The sequence below is a fragment of the Mizuhopecten yessoensis genome, unplaced genomic scaffold (assembly GCF_002113885.1).
Source record: "Mizuhopecten yessoensis strain PY_sf001 unplaced genomic scaffold, ASM211388v2 scaffold8381, whole genome shotgun sequence".
Taxonomy (NCBI): Eukaryota; Metazoa; Mollusca; class Bivalvia; order Pectinida; family Pectinidae; genus Mizuhopecten; species Mizuhopecten yessoensis.
In genome coordinates this window covers 246,790-269,345 of record NW_018407519.1, presented here as the reverse complement: position 1 = coordinate 269,345, position 22,556 = coordinate 246,790, and the positions used below count along the sequence as shown (strand labels likewise).

The following is a 22,556-nucleotide window of genomic DNA, read 5'->3' as shown; positions in this document are numbered from 1 at the left end:
ATTGGACGTTTTTTTTTGTTTTCATTGCATGCTGTTAATGCAGCGTGCTTAATCTTACATTCCTCAGAACATAATGCTACAGGGACGTCGTTACATGATATTTAAGCATTGAACTGTTACCAGATGCAGTATACAGTCGATATGAATCTGTCACCCAAATTGCATTCATATCGACTGTATACTGCATCTGGTAACAGTTCAATGCTTATATTTACATTAAAATGTATATAATTTGTTTTGTATAGTAACTGAAGCAAAAAAAAAAAAAACGTTTGAATTTCCCGCTTATCATATCAGTGACCTCAGTAAGTTCAAATCCCGGAACAGCCGACATTTCAAGAAGAAATAATATAGTCCCTCGTGTCATTGAAAACCACACGCACATAAAATGATTTGAACACAAATTTAACTTTATTATTTATTTCATATGAGTGTGTATATGTTGAAAAATTGTTAATAATTGCATAACTTCTGCTTGTTTAAAATTAAAGCTGTTTTTCGCACATTGATAGATTCCATGTATTTTGAAGTGATGCAGCGCTGAACGGAATTGATTGTTTCCTCGGAAACGCTTATGTTTCCTTCGACTGGAATATTACGTTTTTTTCAGAAGCATATATACTCGGAAATGTTTAATTACAGTGGTCCTTTCAGTTTGTGATAACGATTCCAAGGACATTTCGTTTGAAATAGATTCCATGTCTTATCGGTCAGATTAGCATCGCTAGCAGACGACGTTCACAGGGGCTCGGTTTCGTGATTTTGAGTAATGGATGACATCACTGAAAAACCACAACACTTAAAAAGGTATGTATACACATTCTAAAACCTTGTCGATACCCTCGACTTTTACAAGGTTTTAGAAATATTGAATTTTAGTGTTGTGGTTATTCACTGATGTTATGCATAACTCAAATTCTCGAAACCGATCCCCTGTGTGATGACGTTGACAAACTTGGTAATTTCGTATCTAGAATGGCGCTTACAATAATTTTGTGGTACCTACACATCTTATAATAAATCTATTCGTCATAATTTGTCAAGTTGCTTTATTTTTTTTGCGATGACCTATATTGCTAAATGCTAACGAACCCAGAATGTTTTCCGACTATAGGCCTATTGATACCGAAAGTATCGGGCGGCCATGTTTGTTTACCTTGTACCAGCTGTATTCCTATTCTGGCCGTATCACTGTAACTTGTAGTATACAGTCTCATATACTGCAATTTGGTTTACTAACGACATACAAGCAAATGCAACACAGAATGTAAATATAGTGTCGTGATAATGGTTCTGTTAAAGACATGGCGTGCATTTTCTAATAATTTTTTCAAGATTTAGCAGGAGTGAATATCTTATTACCTTGAAACCTTGTGCACTAACTATCAATTGTAAACTATCTGTTTGAGTTCTATCGAACATTTATTGATACATGAACCAATTTTGAAGTTTCCTTGCTAGTCTGTAACAGTAGTTTAAATATCGCGATAAATGTTCCCATTTAATGCATACGACAATAACGGAAATGTGTATACATGGTGTTATGCCGTTTTAAAAGACAGTAGAAAAGAATCGATATTCGTCCCGAATGAACAAAACTGTAAAGCTTAATATACACGAAACAATTATATGAATCACCGTCGTTATCGATAGTTCTCTCATTCCAACGTGAAGACCAGGCTCCGCTTGTTCAAAGTTTGGTTAGCTTAATAAATCGTTAATACGAAATAATTAATCTAATACATGTTCAAAAAGTCTTAAATAAAACATCAAACCTGAATTATGAAAAGTTCTTTATACACAACCAATAACATTTTCTATGTGACGTTTCGATGACAAGTACGATATGGACATTATCACCTTCGTCAGAAAAATGACCAGTGAAGGGTATGCACACAAAGGTGTAAGAGGTGAACGAGTTGTTCACAAATTCGATGTCGATATTGGCTACGCTGTAAGTGTATGTACAATAGTTGTTATATATGTACCGAAATGACTCGATTCAGCTACGCTTTGTTTAATAATTGGTCATAGATTTGCGAGAGTCTTTGAGCCCCGTCGTCTCGATTTAAAACTGTTCCTATTTAGCATTAACGGATTTCTGTAAATGATTTGTTGAACTTATCAACTAAGCTTTGATCCACAACGGTGCATTGTTTCGATTATTTGCTAGTCTGATTCCCCCCTAACAGTGGATACTTAACACGTCTTTGTATGAACATTATATTACACTGTTACTAATAATGGCACCAGTACCAAATGTATTATATAAATTAGCAAACACCCTTTGTATTGTTGGACATGCGTAAAACAAATCACAGCCACATAACCTGCAGTAGAATTGCATTTCTCAGCATTATGGACATAAAACGGATAACTGTATATAACCACTTATTCGATGTGATTGTATACAGTTTCATAAATTAAAATCAATTTATCATATCGACATCGTACCAAAATGGGTTGTTTATCATCGTAATTGACCATTGTTATGTTTATTATATTTCTTATTTTATCAAATCGTTTCCATAATGCCAAATTAAAGATATGAAGCGAAATAAAGTTATCAACGTCAGGCTTTTAAAACATATATCAAGAAGTTTTGTGTTTACTTTATTATACAGCAAAATGCACAAATAAAATAGTTTCATTCAAAACAGCACTTTCTGCCTTTTCACTAGCTGTCGCTCTCAATTATAACATCCACTTTAAACAAGACGCAGACTTCACAACAAACCAATAATCATAGTCAAAGAATACCGCCTCAGAGTGTTTGGCAGTACAGTGTTAAGCTACTACCAGAGGGATTGCAATTGCTTGTCGCATTTATGGGTATTTATGCATTTTATATGTTCGATATAAAGTCTTGTTTTTATATCTCCGACAGGCAAGTTTCCTACTAGAACTATCCAGCCTTTTAAATGCATATGACCATGTGATCCTCTATCACTGTCAACAGTCTCCATATCTTATATTCAAATTTCGTAGCCAGGAGATGAGAAAGTTCGATTCCAACGTAATACCGGAACATATTATTTGTGACTTGATGTTTGTATTTTAGCAAACTGTTTATTTATGCTTCTGTCCTTTTCCTTGCGATACTAAAGACTATGGCTGTAGAACGAAATCGTCTAAGAGGAAATTATCATTCACCTTGATCCACGGAACCATCATTGTGACCATTGTCAAAGTCACTGTTCGTACATTTGTACCATCCTCGATATCCAGTGGCTACGCTCACTTTCGCTTTCTGCACCCCCCTGGAATATGTCATAGCAAAATCGAAGGCTCAGTGTGCCCTCCACTCGTTGATGACACGAGAAGACGCGTTTAATCCTTTGATGTACATTAAAAGAAACTGCGGTCGCGTAACGGTAAAACTTGCTAGCTTTGAAGTCGGGCGTCACTCCTCTATAATCTTCAAATGCCAAATATCAGCCTAGTGATTGGTCAGGTTTGTTTCACCTGATACCAATCAACTAGCTAGCCGCGTGCCTTCAATTTTGCTATGACATATTCCAGGGTTGCAGAGAGCGAAAGTGAGCGTAACCCCTGGATATCGAGGATGTGTTCGTACAAGAACCGCTCTCATTCTAAGATATGTTTACGGTACAAATACTTGCTCTGACGTAAAATGTTCACCGTGACTATTAGCAATAGCTATTTAAGTCACCGAAACGCACTGATTTTGCAATTAGTTGTGTCAATGGAATCTACGATCATTTGTGGTTTTTGGAAGAGTCAAATATTACAACACGTTTCTATTTCATTTTACGGCAAGCCATAAAACACCTATTCTTTGATTGAAATAGTACCATGGCGTCGCCACAAATACCATATACTTCTTACGTACAGGCCGACGTATAGTACTTTTATAAAGCCAATTGAGTGCCACAATGTCAATTAGAGGACGCGAGGTAACATGAGGTTTTATTCATATTTTGTTCCTCCTGAAAACTATAGCTGTGAGTGATGTATAACAGACATCAATAGCGGTCGTGTTTTTATACAGATTCCGTGCGAAAAATACAAAGTAGTGGCTACAGTCAGCTGAGTGCGACTAATGAAATGTGAGATGTAAAAATCAATAACTTTGGTGTTTTGAACATATCCATCCACACAATACGTTTACATTTGTTTCATAGTCAGAGCTGACATATGCAAACTGACTAAATGTGATGTAGCCTCTGATACAGAAGACGATGATGAAAAATATACATAAAGGTATTAACACAGACATATGAGAGGAAACTTATGTTGATAACTATGTACAATGACATGCACTATAAACTCTAATATTCTAACGTATACGTCAATTAGGAGGCACGGTAGTCTAGTGGTAGGACGCCGGGCTTATGGCCGAAGGGTTGCGTGTTCGAGTTACGGCATGGCACTGTGTTGTATCTTTGGGCAGGATACTTCAGTCCGCTTGTTCCAGTCTACTCAGCTGTAATTGAGTACGTGGTTGGGCAGTGCTAAAATTGTCGAATACTAGCTGTTAGCGTCGAAATGGCTGCTCCGGCTGTATGCTCCCCAGAGAGTTGAGAAAGATATTGGCTGGTTGTAAAGGCCCTATAACCACGGATAATAATTTGTGAACCGCTTTTAGACGACCTACGAACTAGGTTGTGATAACGCGGTATATAGGAACCTCGAATTAATTAATTTATGACAAACTACTAATATTAAATTTAACATGTTAAATGATATTGTCACCATTTTGATCAATCAAGCATGTCATTCAAAAGTATAGCAAAATGTTAACATATTGACAACGACCATAATTGTCAAATCGTGAAAGTTATTCCAATGGGTTCCTCGTGTTTTAAAGCACCGTTAAAACATTTTTCATAATCCAAACTAGAAGCCGAGATATCTTAATTATAGTATATTCAAATAGAACAATGGTGGCTATTTTGGTTTTATGCAAATTAGAAAAAAATGTCTAAAGGTGACAGGGCGTCATCAAGCGGGTTCTTATTATTATGGACTCGGTGACCCAAAGCAACCCAAAAACATTGTATATACTCCACTTCCAGGTTAGGCTTGTTTGCTTCTGAACTAATATATTTAGTTTATAAACTTATAAAAGACGAACGAATTATGCAGTTTCACCAATTACTAAACTACAAAAAAAAAAAGAGTTATCTCTGGGTTAGGAGGAGTCTACGGGCTCATAGACCCCGTCTGGTCTTTATAGACCAAAGGGGTCTATGAACCCGTAGACCCCTCCTAACTCAGAGATAACGAATTTGTCACCCTGACAATCTTTTATTATTTTTCTGCAAATTATAAGCCATTTTGTGAGTTTGAGTTGTCCTTGACTGCTTTCAATATAACGTAGCCCTAACCGGACATCTTTTCGGCAATACTTCGGACAATACACAACCATCTTTCTAATTAGCATTCTAGCGGCCCCTCATAGCTTTTTTCGGTGAATTTGCTGTCGTTTTAGATTGCTTGTAGTCTATTTCATTCTGGAAATGATTGGCAAACCTCGAACGCTTGTGTGTGTCGGACGCCATCTTTGTTGTTATGAAGAGAGATTTTCTTTTTGAGTTATCTCCCCTCGCATGCTTTTATAGATCCCGGCAGAGCGGGGTCTATAGAAATATAGACCCCGGCAAGATATCCAATCAGAAAGAGTGTTACAAATTAGAAGGTTGACAATGATGTTTGTTTTCAAAAAGATTGCAAAAGTTCATTTACTTTTAGCAAAAATGATATAAAGACAATCTTATCATAGTCAAAAATATGAAAACGATTAATTATTTGCTAGAGGATAGTATTGTATTCTAATATTGTTTTTTTTGGCAAATTTTGGGAAAACTTCTAGCGTGTTTACAAACAACATTGCTGCTAAAAAGTAAAGAACAATCAATTGGTCCAAATGAACCAATTCAAAAGTTATAGTGACGTCCCAGTGCGCGTTTGATAAGAAGAAGTTAACCAATAGCAGACGTCATTTTTTCAGGATTTATTTTCAGTAAACATTGCATTAACCCGAATGTTTAAAAAGATCTGTTATTTGTACATTGTCAAGTCTCGACCCCCTGCAACAACTGATATATCAAAGGTGCAAATAATCATGGAAATGATATATATTATAAAAACACACGACAAAGGCCAAATTAAAGAATACGGATGATGAAACCGTAGAATGATTGACTTTCTTGTTGACAAATCTTTTTGCTGAGATTGATGGCAAGATCAACAATGCCGTGTGTTTATCGTTTAATCTTTTCTGAATATTCACGATTGTCTCTCCTCGAAAATTAAACGTGGCAAGTAAGTAAGTGAAAACAGCTATGGCGTCCACAATGTTTCTAAATAAATTATGTGAAGGAGATTATTAGCATTTTATAGGTCGTAAAATGAAAACTATTTTCCAAAAGCCGCACCCAGATTGTATATAAAAATTACTCCCTTTGGTCTAGGAATGATTAAAATTTAATTAAATTCGAACACATGTATGTCATAAGTAGTCGTTTACTGTCACTCCTCTATTATTTATTGGACCTCAGGGGAGTTACATCCGTCTTATATGCAACAATAAATTTCCCTTAGACCAGGGATACTTCGCTCCAATCAACATACTAGGACGTCGAAGTGTATCAAAGGAGTACCTGATTGTATCTCGTTATGGTCATCCATTTGTCAGATGCCGTCTCATACTAGATACAATGTACCGGGTAAGCCAATGTTCTATTATATCTCAATCAACCGGTTTCACGTTTCCAGGAATTACAACACACATTATTGTAAACTCTTTATTTGATATCCCAAAATTTCGCGGATTTCCTTAAACGGTAAATGATATATTCTGCACAGATTTTAGGTCTGTTTGAAATGTCAAGAACCAATCAATTGACGGTTTATGTCGCGGATTTTATTTTGATAGAACAAAAAATATCGTAGAAATTGCAAAAAATATAACCGAGCAGAAAAAAACAACTTTAAAGATTATTCGGAAATGAAATTCATTAACTTGGTATGTATATCATATATGCTTTGTTTTAAACACCAACGGTATTTTAAACGGTATTTTGCGATCTTTGTCAGGAAAAAGCTCAGATCACTGGTGTCTTGACTCTATACTGCTAAAAACTACTCACCAAACAACTAAGTGCCGAGTCAGTTAAGTCAACTGTAAGAACTATATTGAGACATTTCGTCCAAAATCACGCTGATACTGAAAGCAGTCAGAGGGACGAGTAATACGTTTCCCTTCCCTTTAGTGGATGTACTTTACATTATATTACATAACAAAATGATGGACTGGTTACAACAAGTATACTTCATGGGTATGACCTAATAACCCTTAACACTATCAGTCATTCAAATATGTATATATATGTTAATCTTGCACTTGAAAAAATGATGATAGCTTACCTATATGTTTACATGTCTGATTATCGTAGTTCAATCGGAATCCTTCCCAGCATGAGCATTGATCGTTAATACAGGTCTGTTCACAGTCCAATATCTTGCACTCTGAAATATAACGTCATGGGGTTAAACTATTATAAATAAGTACATCTTTAAACACAGAAATCTATCAGAGGTCTGCAACAAACTAGGACTGATAAAATAAAAATATTCCTTGAAGGTATCGGATTCAATTAGCAATGCAATTTGTTTTCAGTAAATTTCTGGTCGTTAACCAAAATGCACCCAGAAAGTATGCAGTTTCCAGACGATAACCGATCTAGTTAGTTTATTATGTAAGGTGCTTGAATGTCATGCAAGGTTATTACGTAATAATATCGGCCTCGACACTATCGCCTAAGCCTGTTTTTACTTCTTTATTATGTTAAGGTCTGCTGAGTCTTGATGATAAAGTAATGACAAAAGTTTCATCTCGACCTGCCAAGTATAATATGTTTCACGGGAACAGCAGTCATAAACAGTTCCATAATATGTATCTATGACATGTAACGAGTCTGTCATCTTGTCTTAAAACAAATTTACGATACCTTTTGAATATGTATTGCGTCTTCTGCTAACGATGATGGTCGTTACGTTTTTATGGAAACGCATACAAGCTTTTAAAAGGAAAATATGCTAACTTTATAAGAATTTTAAGTGAAAAACAACATGGAGCATTGTTGCTCATCGACAATATGAAATAGATACAACTTGCGGATGACTAACATTTAAAATCATTTATTCACTGGTAATAGTTCCCCTGTGGTACATTGATAACAAGACATTTGCTTTTACAGTTGGAACATTCCAAACTAATCTTTTTGGTATACACAGTTTAAAAACATTAATTAGTAATAATACTCCTAATAAACTTCTTATGTAAACTGTCATCCGTCACTGCAATATTGACGCCTATTCGGTAAGATTAGGGGAGGTCATAGGGCATTCAAACAAGATGGACGTGTTTCAACATCGCTCCGACAATAAGGACTATAAATGAATATATATGTGTTTTCAAGGACAGTGAGATGTACTTGAGATGAACACATCTAAAGCGTAGTATTTGGCGACCCAAACAGTGAGTAAAATACCAAAAAAAAACTTCATATTACTCCAACAAAGAATGTTTTAATTTTTGACTTTGTGTACGTATACGGGTATATTGCCCGTGCGTGACGGAGTAGTCACAGCGTTTTAAAACACGAGTAAGCATGCCAGCAGGAGCCAACCTAGATAAAAAACGTAAAAATATTTCAACGTCTAGTTCGGACAGGAGTTTTGAAGAAAAAACCCTTTGAAAGACGGTAAAATAGGTTCAAAAATACTTTCGAAAAAGACAAAGTTCGCACAAACGACGATTCCCGCCATTACAATGGAGGCCCAACTAAAGCTAATGAATGAGTAATTTAAGAAAAATATGTCGCTTATACAATAACAAGTGGGCTCTATCGACCAAAAACTGTCTACTTTAGTGACAAAAGAAGAAATGAAGGCAAATTTTGACAAAATGGCGACAAAGAAAAATTTAGCACAGGCCATAGAGACAGTCAAGGACGAAATCATGGAGAAAATGGCGGAACGTATAGATCAACTTGAATCAAAGGTTTTCGACTTAGAGGGGAAAAACGAAGAAATGCACAACAGAATAATACAACTAGAAAAGAGAGTAGACGGGACGGAAAGCGACATCGGAGAGGTGGGATACATTGCAGAAAAAACGAACCACGACATAAATGAACTGGAGCAGTATACGAGAAAATCCAGCATCCGGATATTTGGATTAGAGGATCACGAAACAGAACGGATGGAAGACACGTGTTCAAAAGTGGTAAAATTTCTAGCAGATAAGGTGAAAATGGACGTCACGGACAAAGATATAGATATTGCCCATCGCATCGGAATATTCAGGAACACTCAAAGTAGACCGGTGATTGTTAAATTCATGTGTAGACGAAAGAAAATTGGAAGTGTGGAGAAAAGGAAAAACCCCAGAGGCTCAAGGTATGTGATAAGAGAGGATTTAAGTCGTGAGAACCAATATCTCGTAAGAACATGTCAGTTAGACGAAAGAATTGCAGAAACTTGCAATTGGGTACAGAACGGGAAAATTTTGGCGCGCCTCAAATCTAATAACACTGTTCACCGGGTTTACCCGGGTTTTGATGTGGACAAACTCTGAATCTCTCCTAAATTGTTAGATCTATTAGATTGGACAAAGCCAATTTTTTTCACGTGAGATGTTTATTGAAGAACTTTATACAAACTGCATGTCTTATGCAAGTATCAAAGATTTCATTGTTTAGGTTATGTTTTGTCTCTCGACATGTCTTTGCTTTGTGTGATTTAAAAAAAAAAAAAATCAAGTTGTATTTACAAATGCACCGATAAGCGAAACATAGATATTTTAGTTAAATCCAAACATGTGTGTAATATATTCCTTTGCAATAAAAGCTTTGCACATGATTTTTTTATGTTACTTCAAAATATTTATTGTATACCGAGATTGCCCCTGGCAAGCAATGTGTGTAATATACCTTTGTTACGTGCATAACAATTTACACCTGTAAACACCCTAATGTAATGCAGGCAGTTTTTTTTCTGATTTTTACCATTTTGTACTGAATGAGATGCTTCAGTCTCATATATACATACTTCCACCAATAGAAATGTTAGTAATTGTATTTTTACCTTCTTTGGTTATTGCACAGGGACTTGTGTTTTACTATTGTTATATGATGTGCTTTCGAAATAATATAAATGATAAAACATCGTGTAATTTCCAATTTCATGCGATCATTTTTCGTTAAAAATGGTTAAAAAAATGATGAACAAGATACAGAAAAAATATGGTTTTGACAATACTTTCATGTTGTTAGTGTGCTCGTATCCGAACGCACCACAGGAGACAAAATCTGAATCTCGTCAGCGCTTGCTTACTTCCGGTATGTGTCTAGCTCAATCATCTCACTGTTTTGGGAAGGTAAATTGCTGCGCTTTTGTACCCTATTGACAGCATTTTTTTGTGTTAGTATTATGTATATGTTTTTGCTATTTTAGTTCTTTTAATTCATATTCTCGTGGAATCGCTATCCTTTTTAATAACAATTTTGAATACAAAGTTATACAAATGAAAAAAGATAATGCTGGAAATCTTCTAGTGCTGGGTTTGCAAATAGATAATAGGAAAATTACATTAGTCACATTATATGGACCAAACACAGACAAACCAGATTTTTATGAAAATGTTGCTAACATAGTTGAAGAATTAGATAATGATCATTGTATTATATGTGGAGACTTTAATCTTGTCATAAATCCTACTCTTGATTATGATAACTACAAACACATCAATAATTCAAACGCTAGAAATAAAGTCTTAGAAATTATGGAAAAGTATGATTTGATTGACTCATTTAGAGAATCACACCCAGAAGCTAAAAGATATACCTGGCGTAAAAAACAACCTCTTAAACAATCTAGAATTGACTTATTTCTTATATCTGAAAATATTTTACCAAGCCTAAAGTCAGCAACAATTGAACCAAGTTATAGATCGGACCATTCCAGTATAACAATTACATTACAGTTTAAGGATTTTAAAAAAGGGAGAGGTTTATGGAAATTCAACAACACTTTATTATTTGACTCAGATTATGTTAAGTCTATCAATGAAACCATTTTAAGAATTAAAGAGCAATATATACTACCAGTTTATAATAAGGAAAACATTAGTAATATACCTGATAATGAAATACAATTTATAATTAACGACCAGCTATTTTTAGAGACACTCCTTATGGAAATCAGAGGGAAATCAATCTCCTACTCTAGTTATAAAAAAAAACACTTCTCAGAAAAAGAAAAAAAACTTATCCATGAAATTCAACAGTTAGAGCATCATAATCAGTACAATATCACATTAGATACAAAAAAAGCAGAATTAGAAGAAATAAGGAAACACAAACTTAAGGGAAGTATGATAAGGTCAAAAGCAAAATGGATACAAGAAGGGGAAAAGCCTAGTAAATACTTTTGTGGACTTGAGTCAAGAAATTTCACAAACAAAATTATACCAAGAGTAGAGAAATCAAATGGTAATGTTATAACAGATCAGTCTGAAATATTAAAAGAAATTGAACTCTACTATAAAAACTTATATAAAAAAAATGATAATATACTCGATGAAGACTTAAATATATTATTAAATGACTATGATGTGCCAAAACTATCGGATAATGAATCTGAAGCCTTAGAAGAACCATTGAACATTAGTGAACTTGCAAAAACATTAATGAAAATGAAAAATAACAAAAGTCCAGGATCAGATGGTTACACAGTTGAGTTTTTTATTTTTTTTTGGAAAAGCATTGGACATTTTATTGAAAGATCTATAAATTATGGTTTTGAGATAACAAACCTATCTGAAACACAAAAACAAGGAATAATAACATGTATACCAAAGGGAGATAAATCTAGAATTTTTTTGAAAAATTGGAGACCAATAACATTACTTAACATTGTTTATAAAATTGCTTCAGGTTCAATTGCTAATAGAATGAAAAATCTTTTAAAGAAATTAATCAGTACTGATCAGACAGGCTTTATTCTGGGGAGATATATTGGCGAAAACACAAGACTGATCTATGATATTATGCATTACACAGAGGAAAATAATTTACCAGGACTTTTATTACTAATTGATTTTGAAAAAGCGTTTGACTCTGTCTCATGGAGTTTTATCAGTAAAACACTTGATTTTTTCAATTTTGGTAAAAATATAATTAAATGGATCAACTTATTCCAACATGATTCCAAATCAGCAGTAGTTCAAGGTGGCAATTTGTCATTTTTTTTTAATATTGAGCGTGGGTGCAGACAAGGGGATCCAATATCACCATACATATTCATTCTCTGTGCGGAAATTTTATCAATTAAATTGAGAAATAATAAAAATATCAAAGGTATAAAAATAAGAGATAAGGAGTTTTTACTATCACAATACGCAGATGACACCACAGTCATACTAGATGGCACTAGATTATCTCTAAATTCCACTATTTCAGACTTAAATAAATACGCCAGAATTTCAGGACTGAATTTAAATTTTTCAAAAACCCAAGTGATTTGGATTGGCAACCAAAAATATAGTGAAACAATATACGAGACAAATCTAAACCTATTATGGGGTAATTCCAAGTTTAACTTATTAGGGATAGAATTTGATGTAGATCTTCACCGGATAACCAAATTAAACTTTGATAAAAAATTAGTGAAATTAAAATCATTAATTGTTAATTGGAAAAGACGAATATTAACTCCAATTGGAAGAATAACAATTGTAAAATCCCTTCTGGTATCCCAAATGAATCATCTTTTTATAGCATTACCAAACCCTGATGAAGTTTTCATTAAAAAATTAAATAGTATTTTATACGAGTTTGTGTGGAATAGTAAAACAGATCGTGTCAAAAGAGATGTATTAACAAAATGTCCAAACGAGGGGGGGCTAAAGATGATCAATGTTAAACACTTTATCACAGCACTGAAGTCAACATGGATAAGAAGACTATACAGAGAAACCAATAATTGGGTAAATATGTTTAATAATGCTTTTAATACCGACTACCTAGCAAATTGTGGAATACAAAACATCAAGGCTAACTCTAATAATACAACAAATTTATTTTGGAAGGATGTTTTAAAAGCCTGGTTTGCTACTGTTTTGGCGAGCAAACAATATGAAAATAATATATTGGAAAATCCTTTATGGTATAATGAACATATCAAAATTGGCGGGCAAACAGTGCTCTATAAAACCTGGTACTCTAAAGGAATAACACATGTACATAATATGATTAGACATGATGGATCTATTTATTCACATGAAGAGTTTAATACCAGATATGATATCAGGACAAATTTTTTAACTTATCAGGGAATGGTTGCAGCTATTCGCAAATATGTTGATCGACAGGGACTAAATATACATGAGAGATTATTTTTACCTTTTGTACCTATAAATTTAAAATTAATTTTAAAAAGTACAAGAGGAGCACAGGATGTATATCGAGTACTCATTAAAAACAATACTCAACCAGCTGCACAGGTAAAATGGCATCTCTCATTAGGAATAGTTGTGGAAGATTGGAGATTAGTTTACAAATGTCTTTTTGAGACCACTAAAAACTCAAAGCTTTTATGGTTACAATATAGGATAAACCATAGAATTTTGACTACTAATTCATATACACAAAAAGTTGGTTTAACTGAAAATGGAGATTGTACTTTTTGTAAAACAGAAAGAGAAACTATAATACATCTTCTGTGGGAATGTGATAAGACCCAGGAATTACTCCAAAATTTTCAAATATATTTAAATACACAAAATATTGATTTAGTTTTCGAAAAAAATATGTTTCTGTTTGGCAAATATAGAGATAATCAAAAGGCCCATATAGCAGATAATTATTTGCTACTTATAATAAAACAATATATTTACAATTCTAGATGCTTAAAGAAAGATTTACAATTGAATACTTTGAAAACTCACATACAAATGGGAATTAGAATACAAAATCTTATATACCAACAGAAAAATAAATGTGATGAGTTTCAAAGGATATGGGGCAAATGGTCTCTGTTCTTAGAATAGATATATGTTGTTTTTTTTCTCTTTTTTCTTTCTGGCCAGCTGCTTTTGCCTTTGCCTAGATTTCCCTCTTTACTTTTTATGTGTAGGTACGAAAGAATGTTTCTTCACCGCTGGATATATATGTATGCTGCATTATTATGCATACATGTGATGCATTGTACAGTATGTGTATAGGCGTAGATGTGTGTGCAGATGTATGTACATGTATGTATGAATGATGCATGTATGTATATGCAGTGTGTGTGGAGTATGTATGTTTGTGTGTGTGTGCGTATGTATGTATATATATATGTGTATATGTTGTATGTATATGTGCTTAAGCATACTTTTGAGTATAGGAATGTGGGCCTAATTATGTACTAAGGCTTATATGAATTGAAGGTGAGACGGTGTGGAGACAGGAGCACAGATGTGGATATATGTATGTATTTGATGTGTGTTTGAAATTACTTGTATAATATGTTGATGTATGTCTAATATGTATATGTCTATGAAATGAAAAAAATCAATAAAAAAAGAAAAAAAAGAAAAAGAAAAATTAGTAATAATACTCCTAATAAACTTCTAATGTAAACTGTCATCCATCACTGCAATATTGACGCCTATTCGGTAAGATTGTAAGATCGTTATTAGAGATGTGAAAGTTAACACTCTTTCATTACATGTTATATATCAGGACACTAACGCATCATTGATACGTGTTCAAGTAGAAACTTATTATATGTAGAAAACATGTATTTACCTCACAGAAAACGGATTACGTAAGCTGATGTAACACAAAGTTTTAAATCATTTCCCTGAATACTTAAAGAACATTTCGCCACATTTGCATGTTTGCATCGTGCCATGTTGTCAATGTACCCTGTAAACACTTCTATATAAACAATACATTTTGAATGATTATTAGCTTGTATTTGAGCTTATCCAACCGAACACACGCCGTTAATTATATCAGTTAGAAAAAAAACCTATAAAAACCATCTAGTTCCTGGTGTCTTTTTAAAAAAAAAAATGTTAAACGCATAAAGGTTAAAACAATATTTGTTTGATTCTATATCTCGTTCTTTTTATTATTTCTTTTGTTAGAAGTGCTTTATTTGTTATTTAAATATCATCGGGGATTCGAAATCCTACTAGATCATTTTATTTTTTGCAGTGTTGTGCTTTTAACAAACATCGGGTTTTAATTACACATAACAGCATTTCTAATCTTTATTCGGTCAGAAGGGCATTAGACAGACGAGGTGTACATGCCACCTTTGTTTCAGGCAAAGAATAGAGAGACATGAATTTCCTCGATACATGTATGAAGTATGTACATTTAACTATAAACTTATGCTAAGAACAAATGTACTAAAAGTGGATCTCTAATACGTTAATACTGATGGCAATGCATTCATAAATATCTAGGTAGGTTAAGCAAACTGTACTTACTCTCCGACATGATATCTCCGGTTTCCTCACACTTTGTACCATAAAAACCCTCCGGACATTCGCAATAGTTCACATAGGTTCCGTAAAAGTACCTGCAATAGATCGGAATGATACATTTACATAATGAATATTGATATAACAACACTTGATCGTTCCATGTAACACATATAGAAATCAATTAAATTCTTATTGGTAATTTCACGAAAAAAAATTTGTTACTTAGATATAAGTAAAGAATGGATATTTATGTCATTCCGCATATGACTACAGGAATTTATTGTAAATTACATTTGATGAATACAATTAAGAATAAAAAATGCCCACTACTACACATACATTAAAGCTTGCGTGATCGCCTCGTATATTTGATAACACGTCCATTTGTGTACCCTCCTTTTGCATATACCCAGCGCCATTGTTTATGTAAAAGGTAACAAAATATTGGCTTATCTTGTTTGCCTATGCAGTTATGTATAATAATTAACTTCCGTACGTTTAGCCCTATTGTGTATGCTGACGAAGTTCACTGATATGTAGTTAATATAAATTGTAATTACAATTTAGGAATTCCATCAATGTCGTGCCTGACAGGAAATTGAAATATTTAAAAGGATTTCGACACGGTTCTCTGTTATCATCTTGTATATTTTTATGTTAAACGTAAGTGTAAATATCTTTGACTGACTTTTGACATGCATTATAAAAAGAGATGCTATGACCATGCCTTGTTGAAGACCCGAGAACTTGTATTTAAAAAGAGACAATCAAGACGAAAAATGAATACAAAGTTTGCTTACATACGTTATGTGTCTGAAACAATAACCGAGTGTTTTCAATCCAATATTCATTAAAGTGTCTGCATTTAAAGTAGGAAAATATTTTTGCTACAAGGCCTAAATAAATTATAATGTATTTGTAAATTCTACCATTTTAGTCTGTAAATAAGCTCCGGAAGCAGAAGCATCAGTGTCTGTAAAAATAATTATCCTAATTGACTAAGAAAACTGAAACGATTTGGTTGAAACCTACCCAGAAGTTGGCGAGAAGATGTCGTTTGAAGAAAATCAAATAGTTTCATCCCACGAGAGTCCGTCCCCTTTATGTATATATAACTTTTTCATTTCCACTAAGACTACAATTTGGTTGAAACCTACATAGAAAGTTGGGAGGAGATATCGTTTAAGAAAAAGATGGACGACTGACGTACGAAACACCAACACATAAGCTCACTGTGGTAATTCGTCCACGGTAAGCATTAAGCTGATTGAAGTACGATCGGAACAATATCGACATCTGTTGACGTCAGATGATTAATCCTCAATACACATTCATGTGGTATGGGGAGTATTTTGTCCGAAACATGGTCAAGCTAGTGCAGTAGGATGTTGAGAACGAGTTTTCTTATAATTATATGAATTACCTTAATGCTGATAGATCTCAAAATCTAATGAGCAGACCAGTTGGAAAATGTTTGCACTGCTTAAACTTCCTATTTACTCCACCGGATTATAAAAGTACACTTCTGCTGATCGGTAAGTTTTTGAACATGTTTGTATGTTTTAAAGGGGTATCAAGTGTGATAATTAGGGGAAATTAATTTGGAATTAAAATTTAATTTCAAATCTTTTTCAACTCGTCGTCTTCTTTCCGGTGACTTAAAAAGTCTTCGAGTCTGCTTTACAACATGAAATGCAGCTTAATTTTAGATATATTATATAATTTATGAATAAAAAAAAGAAAATCTTGAATTCCTGATTTGATTGCAGGCAAACGTATCCGAAGAAATTTCAATTAAAAAAAAATCAAAGTGATTGCATGCTGGGCTATTACTAGAAGTATTTTGTTAATCAAAAGTAATTTTCGAAACTTGTTGCAAAAAGAACCGTTATGATCATACACCACGTTTTACATTTTTACATGTCTTTTAATGAACGTTTTTTCCAAAGTAAAACATTAAATTACCTCATAATGTTGCAATTTGACACCAATGACCTCAGAATAAGGTCACGGTAACCTAGTTTCGCATTCTGTGCGGCATTCCATGCAAGACTGTTTCTGGCCAAATATCATGATTCAGAAAGTTTGGTTCTTCAGAAAAAAGATGTTTGAGTGTTTACACATTATAGTACTGAATAATGTAATGTTTTGTACCCCCTAGTGGCCTCGTTCAAAAATCATATTCCTTTATAAGTACATTAACTAGGGATGTTACGCAATAAATTGGAGACGGATCAAACGGTGAGTGGCTGTTCACAAAATTGTTACGTAAGTTTACTTGAGCATCGTTTTTACACGGAATGACTTAAGGATGTGTGCTCCCTACAGTATTAGTGAGCTGTGAAGCAATCTTCATGAAAATTGCCAACTATGCACTTCTTTTCTTCAGTCTATGCATGCAATCATGTAAACGTCAAAGTCTTTATCAAACGCAACATGAGAGATGAAATGAAGCAAAACCCTACCTAACATTAAACTAGACAAAATTAAAAACAAAAAATAAAATGCGAATAAATAAAAAAATAAACATACATATTTACCTTATAACAAGTTATTACTTATCATGAATAACGACAAGAAATAGGCATTATTTTCATTTCAGCTGCAAGTCTGTAAGATATACCAGATATAACGGGCTATGATAGCAATGGGATTGGTGTTATTTTGAGGTATGAAGGCAGTAATTAGGTGACATTTGACTGTCAGCTATACCGTTTCAACTCACGATAGTGACACTTCAATACAGCAAATATTTGAGAATAAACATCAATTTAGAATATCATTTTATGTATTGTAAGTTATATTTTTTTATGTTTATGAAGACATGAACACAAGTTGGTTATGTTAATACATACCATTACTCGAACACCAATACACCAAACTCTTTTCTTACCTGCATTTTCCGCCATTTTCACACATGTTGATGTTGTTGAGAGGATCACAGTGGGGTCCAAACTGACACATGTCGCCGAAATAGTCTTTGAAACACTCACATTCATATACAGAATAATCTGCAGTTGCGATACAGTCCCCGAGAAACGAGCACGACTGTACGTAACATGTGTTTTTCGTGATATTACTGTGTTTGGCCACAAATTCATAGGTGATATTGAAACCGTACACGTCCATGAAGTGATCCAGCACTCGCATGTGGATGTTTCCCATTTCTTGAACAGCAAATCGAAGCACAACATACTGTTTGTGACCAGCGACGCCCCAGATATTATCTTCGTAATTAACAGTGGCAAGTTTTTTCTCTCCTGCATAGGGAGTGCCTGGATCTTTGTAATAGTCATATTCAAACACGTGGAAATGTCCTCGCAGGTAGTATTGGGTGAAATATATCATCACCTTTTTGTCGAGTGGGGATTTGATAACCCATTCACATAGAATAGGGGTAGGGAACTGATTCGGAAAGTTAGGGGAATGTATAACCCCCTTCGACTCATTCAGAAACCCTCCACAGTTCGTGAAGCGACCTGCTGCCACGACAGATATTACCCCAAAGCTCAAGATAACTACAGTGACCTTCAACACGAGGTCGACTGCCCCTAGAGTTGTACAGGTTTTCATTGATAACAATTCTCATGCCTCTATTCCATAACACCTTGACTCGTTTTGTTTCTTTTTCGGTGTCTGCTTCTATCCGCACGCTTCGGAGGTCGTCGTGTCACCACACGCGTCACACACTACTGTTATCAGTTTTCCTCTGTGTCGAAGTGCTACAGATCCAACACGTTTTAGTGACGAGATGAGCCATTCAGTCACAACGCTAAATCAACCCTGGTGGCCAGTTAACCTGAAAAATACAACACTTTACAATAAATGACAGTAGTATACCGAAATAATATACTTCATCGCGGAATTTAGTAGCCAATTATCGCGTCGCAGACAACGTGCAGATCGTCAAGGATGTATATACGAGATCAAGGGCTATCAAGTTGATGGCTTTTTCGGGTTTTACGATGCCTACATATGCGCTAATAATGTCAAAGCATTATTTCAAATGACAGGTGATGCCATTACCGTTCTACACTATGCAACGTTATTAAACGAAATGACCGAACAATTGAGGAAAATTTCTTGATTATCCCGTCATAATGCTTTCATTATTTTCCGTGAAGTTAAGTTGTTTTGAAGATGCTATTAGAGAACCACAGCATTCCTTTTTACTTTAATTTAAGTTTAAAACAAAGACCAGAATGGAACAAAATAAGTAATGGCTAACGACTAGCTTATCTCTTCATGGAATCCATTAAAGGGGCTGGTCGGGGAAAACGTCATATTTGCTAAAATGGCATACACATGTTTAAAATACCTTCTTATGAAATATACCGATTCAAATTTTGCTGAAATTCACTCCCTAAGAGTAAAAATTATAATTATATTAAAGACATCCTAAATCGTCACCTGACATTCTAAAACTCCCAATTGACCCAGATCATCAACAAGGCCAAATGTAAACATCGCGGCGAAAGACAAAGATGCATGCAAAAGTCATGACAGGCACGAGGTATCAATACCGTTATATATAACAACAACATATAGGTAGGAATACTACACTTGCATCATACATGACCTTAGAAAACAATTATGTACGTATAGTATTGCTGTCTTGTCCGCTAGTTGAGTCCGACATGGAACATGACGGCGTGCTATTGTTGTTATCTTCACTGCCTCGCTTTCGAAACAACCACGTGACATATATAAATAAATCTGCGCTAAATTTACGCGGGGCTTCCCCGAGATTTCAGTGGTCAAAACTGGACATTGCAGGCAGAACCTGTATATATATGTACTGTAAAGCGCTTTAGAGAGGCTTATGTTAGATAGATAGGGCGCAAATCAAATGTTGTATATTAATATTATTATTCATCTGGTATATATCTCACACTTGTTACCTTAAACGTGAAGTAAAATATAGCTGCAGGCAAACTATCATTATCTATGACTTCTAAATCGAAGAAAAATAAAATAAAGCAGTTGTTTAAAGTTTTCATCATATTTGACCCATGTGACATCTAATATTTGTCAAACTTTTTCATTTGAACAAACTTGGTTGCCCTTCATATCAGCCTGTTACTGGCCGATGTGTGATTACATTATTATCATGACGTCATTTAAGTGATGTTCGATACCACTGACAATTACTTTAGAATGACATTTTTATAGTTTGAAAAAGCTTGCATAAATCAAACATACAGAGACTTGTCTCCGGAGCATGGACTAGGGATGGTAGAATAGTCATCAGAAGTCTCAACGGTGAGAAAGTGCAGGTCACAAAGCTCTCTGAGCTCTCGTCTTATCCGGCCCCCCCCCCCCCCGAAATACCCTCAAAGCCTGCTACAATGTAGCAATTAAAGGAAAGACAAGTGTGCTCAGAACTCCAGATATTCCCCGTCAACAACAGGCAAGTCCCAATCCAACAGGTTTACACCCCTGCAACAAGACAAGGAGGATACTGATTATCTATTCTAAGGGACTGTACCAATTTTACATTAAACAATTACTGATATTTTCATGTATTTGGAATACCATTTTAAATGTATTTCAAGAATGATGGTAAAGCAATTGTTATATATACTAATTACATGTAAGTATACGTGTCATGATTAATCGTAACCAAAATATTATATCTTGAATTGGCTTAGTATTTGTTCATGTCTTTAATTACACAGTGATTTTTGAAATTATTAATTTTAAACTATACATGGCCTTGTAATTGTACACATGCATATAGCACATAGTCATGATCAGTTGACATTTACTGTTAGGTGAGTAGAGCATTTGTGACAAATCAATGTAAACTTAAACCTGCTGTATATGTAAACAGTTGTTGTTGTTTACTTTATAAGTGCATGTAAGACCAATGCTATCTACATGGTAGTCTGAGTACGCAGACTCTATAAAATGCAGTCATACTGTATATACGTATATGTATATTTCGGTTTACTTTAAAGTAGCTGTACAACGTCGCGTTTATATACAAAGTTAACTAGGTAGTACATGAAAGTGCACATATATGCATGTGCATTCAGGTCTGGTTTTAGTTACGTACAACCTGCTGTTGTTCATACAAATGATCATATTAACAAACGATAAAACAACAAATATTTGACATACCTTTATTAGTGTATAGCTAATCCTTTTACCCACAATGAGCCAATTCAATAGCTCTAGCCAGCAAATTGAAAGTAACCACAAATCAGAGTCACATAAATGTTTCAACCTACAAGTGAAACAAAGCTTTATTTTAATCATGTTCAAAACAAAATCCACGAGAGCTGGGAGTGAGAGGTGAGGAAGACAATATGAATGTAAGTGTGTTTGTTATTTTTAGTGTATGTGAGTCGAGTTGTTCATTTGTGTATTGTGTTGTATATATTACCATTACCCAACGGCATGGGTCTATTTCGATTTACAATATCTATGTGCTTGTGAGGCAGAAAATCTCAGTCATGTTGCAGCCGACAATGAGTTCTTTTCGTAAGATTGAACCCTAGATGTCAGCTTGTGTGTAATAAACATAGCGAGATGACAGAGATTTTCTTTATACCAATGACCAAATTTGTACACGTTTCACACTCCAAACAATTTGATGTTCTATTTTAAAGTTCTGGTTTTGCTGTTGATCCTCTGCAATAACATACAAACTAAGCCAGGCCCAGCTCATTCTCTAAATAACAACTTAAGTGCATTTTATCATGATAATATTACAATATGTCATGCAAATGTTTGTTCTCTAAGAAACAAGACCGATGTTATTGAAAGCGAATTCTCAGATACTTATATAATATGTTTAACTGAAACTAATTTAAATAAAAATATTGCTGATACTGATATCCTCCTAGATGACCACAAAGTTATATTTATGAAAGACAGAGAAACACACAGAGGTGGAGGAGTGGTAGTTGATGTAAAAGATTATCTGTATGCTAAAAGAAGAAAAGACTTAGAAATTGATGGAATAAAAACCCTATGGCTGGAAGTTAAAATCGATGAAAAAACGTTCTTAGTTGGATGCATATATAGACCACCGAGTTCT

At 34.3% G+C, this 22,556-nt stretch overlaps 1 protein-coding gene across 4 annotated transcripts in view; it reads right to left on the bottom strand.

Moving 5' to 3' along the window:
- LOC110455783 overlaps positions 1-22,556 on the bottom strand; it is a 102,002-nt gene that overhangs the window by 40,757 nt on the left and 38,689 nt on the right. For 3 of the 4 annotated variants that reach the window (XM_021506142.1, XM_021506145.1, XM_021506144.1), the window contains exons 2-4: positions 18,405-19,310; positions 15,515-15,606; positions 7,393-7,494 (exon numbers count right to left, since the gene is read on the bottom strand). In XM_021506142.1, the coding sequence (XP_021361817.1) occupies positions 7,393-7,494; positions 15,515-15,606; positions 18,405-19,084 (874 nt within the window). In that variant the 5' untranslated portion in view covers positions 19,085-19,310. Of the gene's footprint in view, positions 1-7,392; positions 7,495-15,514; positions 15,607-18,404; positions 19,311-21,634; positions 21,741-22,556 lie in introns of all 4 variants that reach the window. The other variant, XM_021506143.1, reaches the window with a different exon arrangement.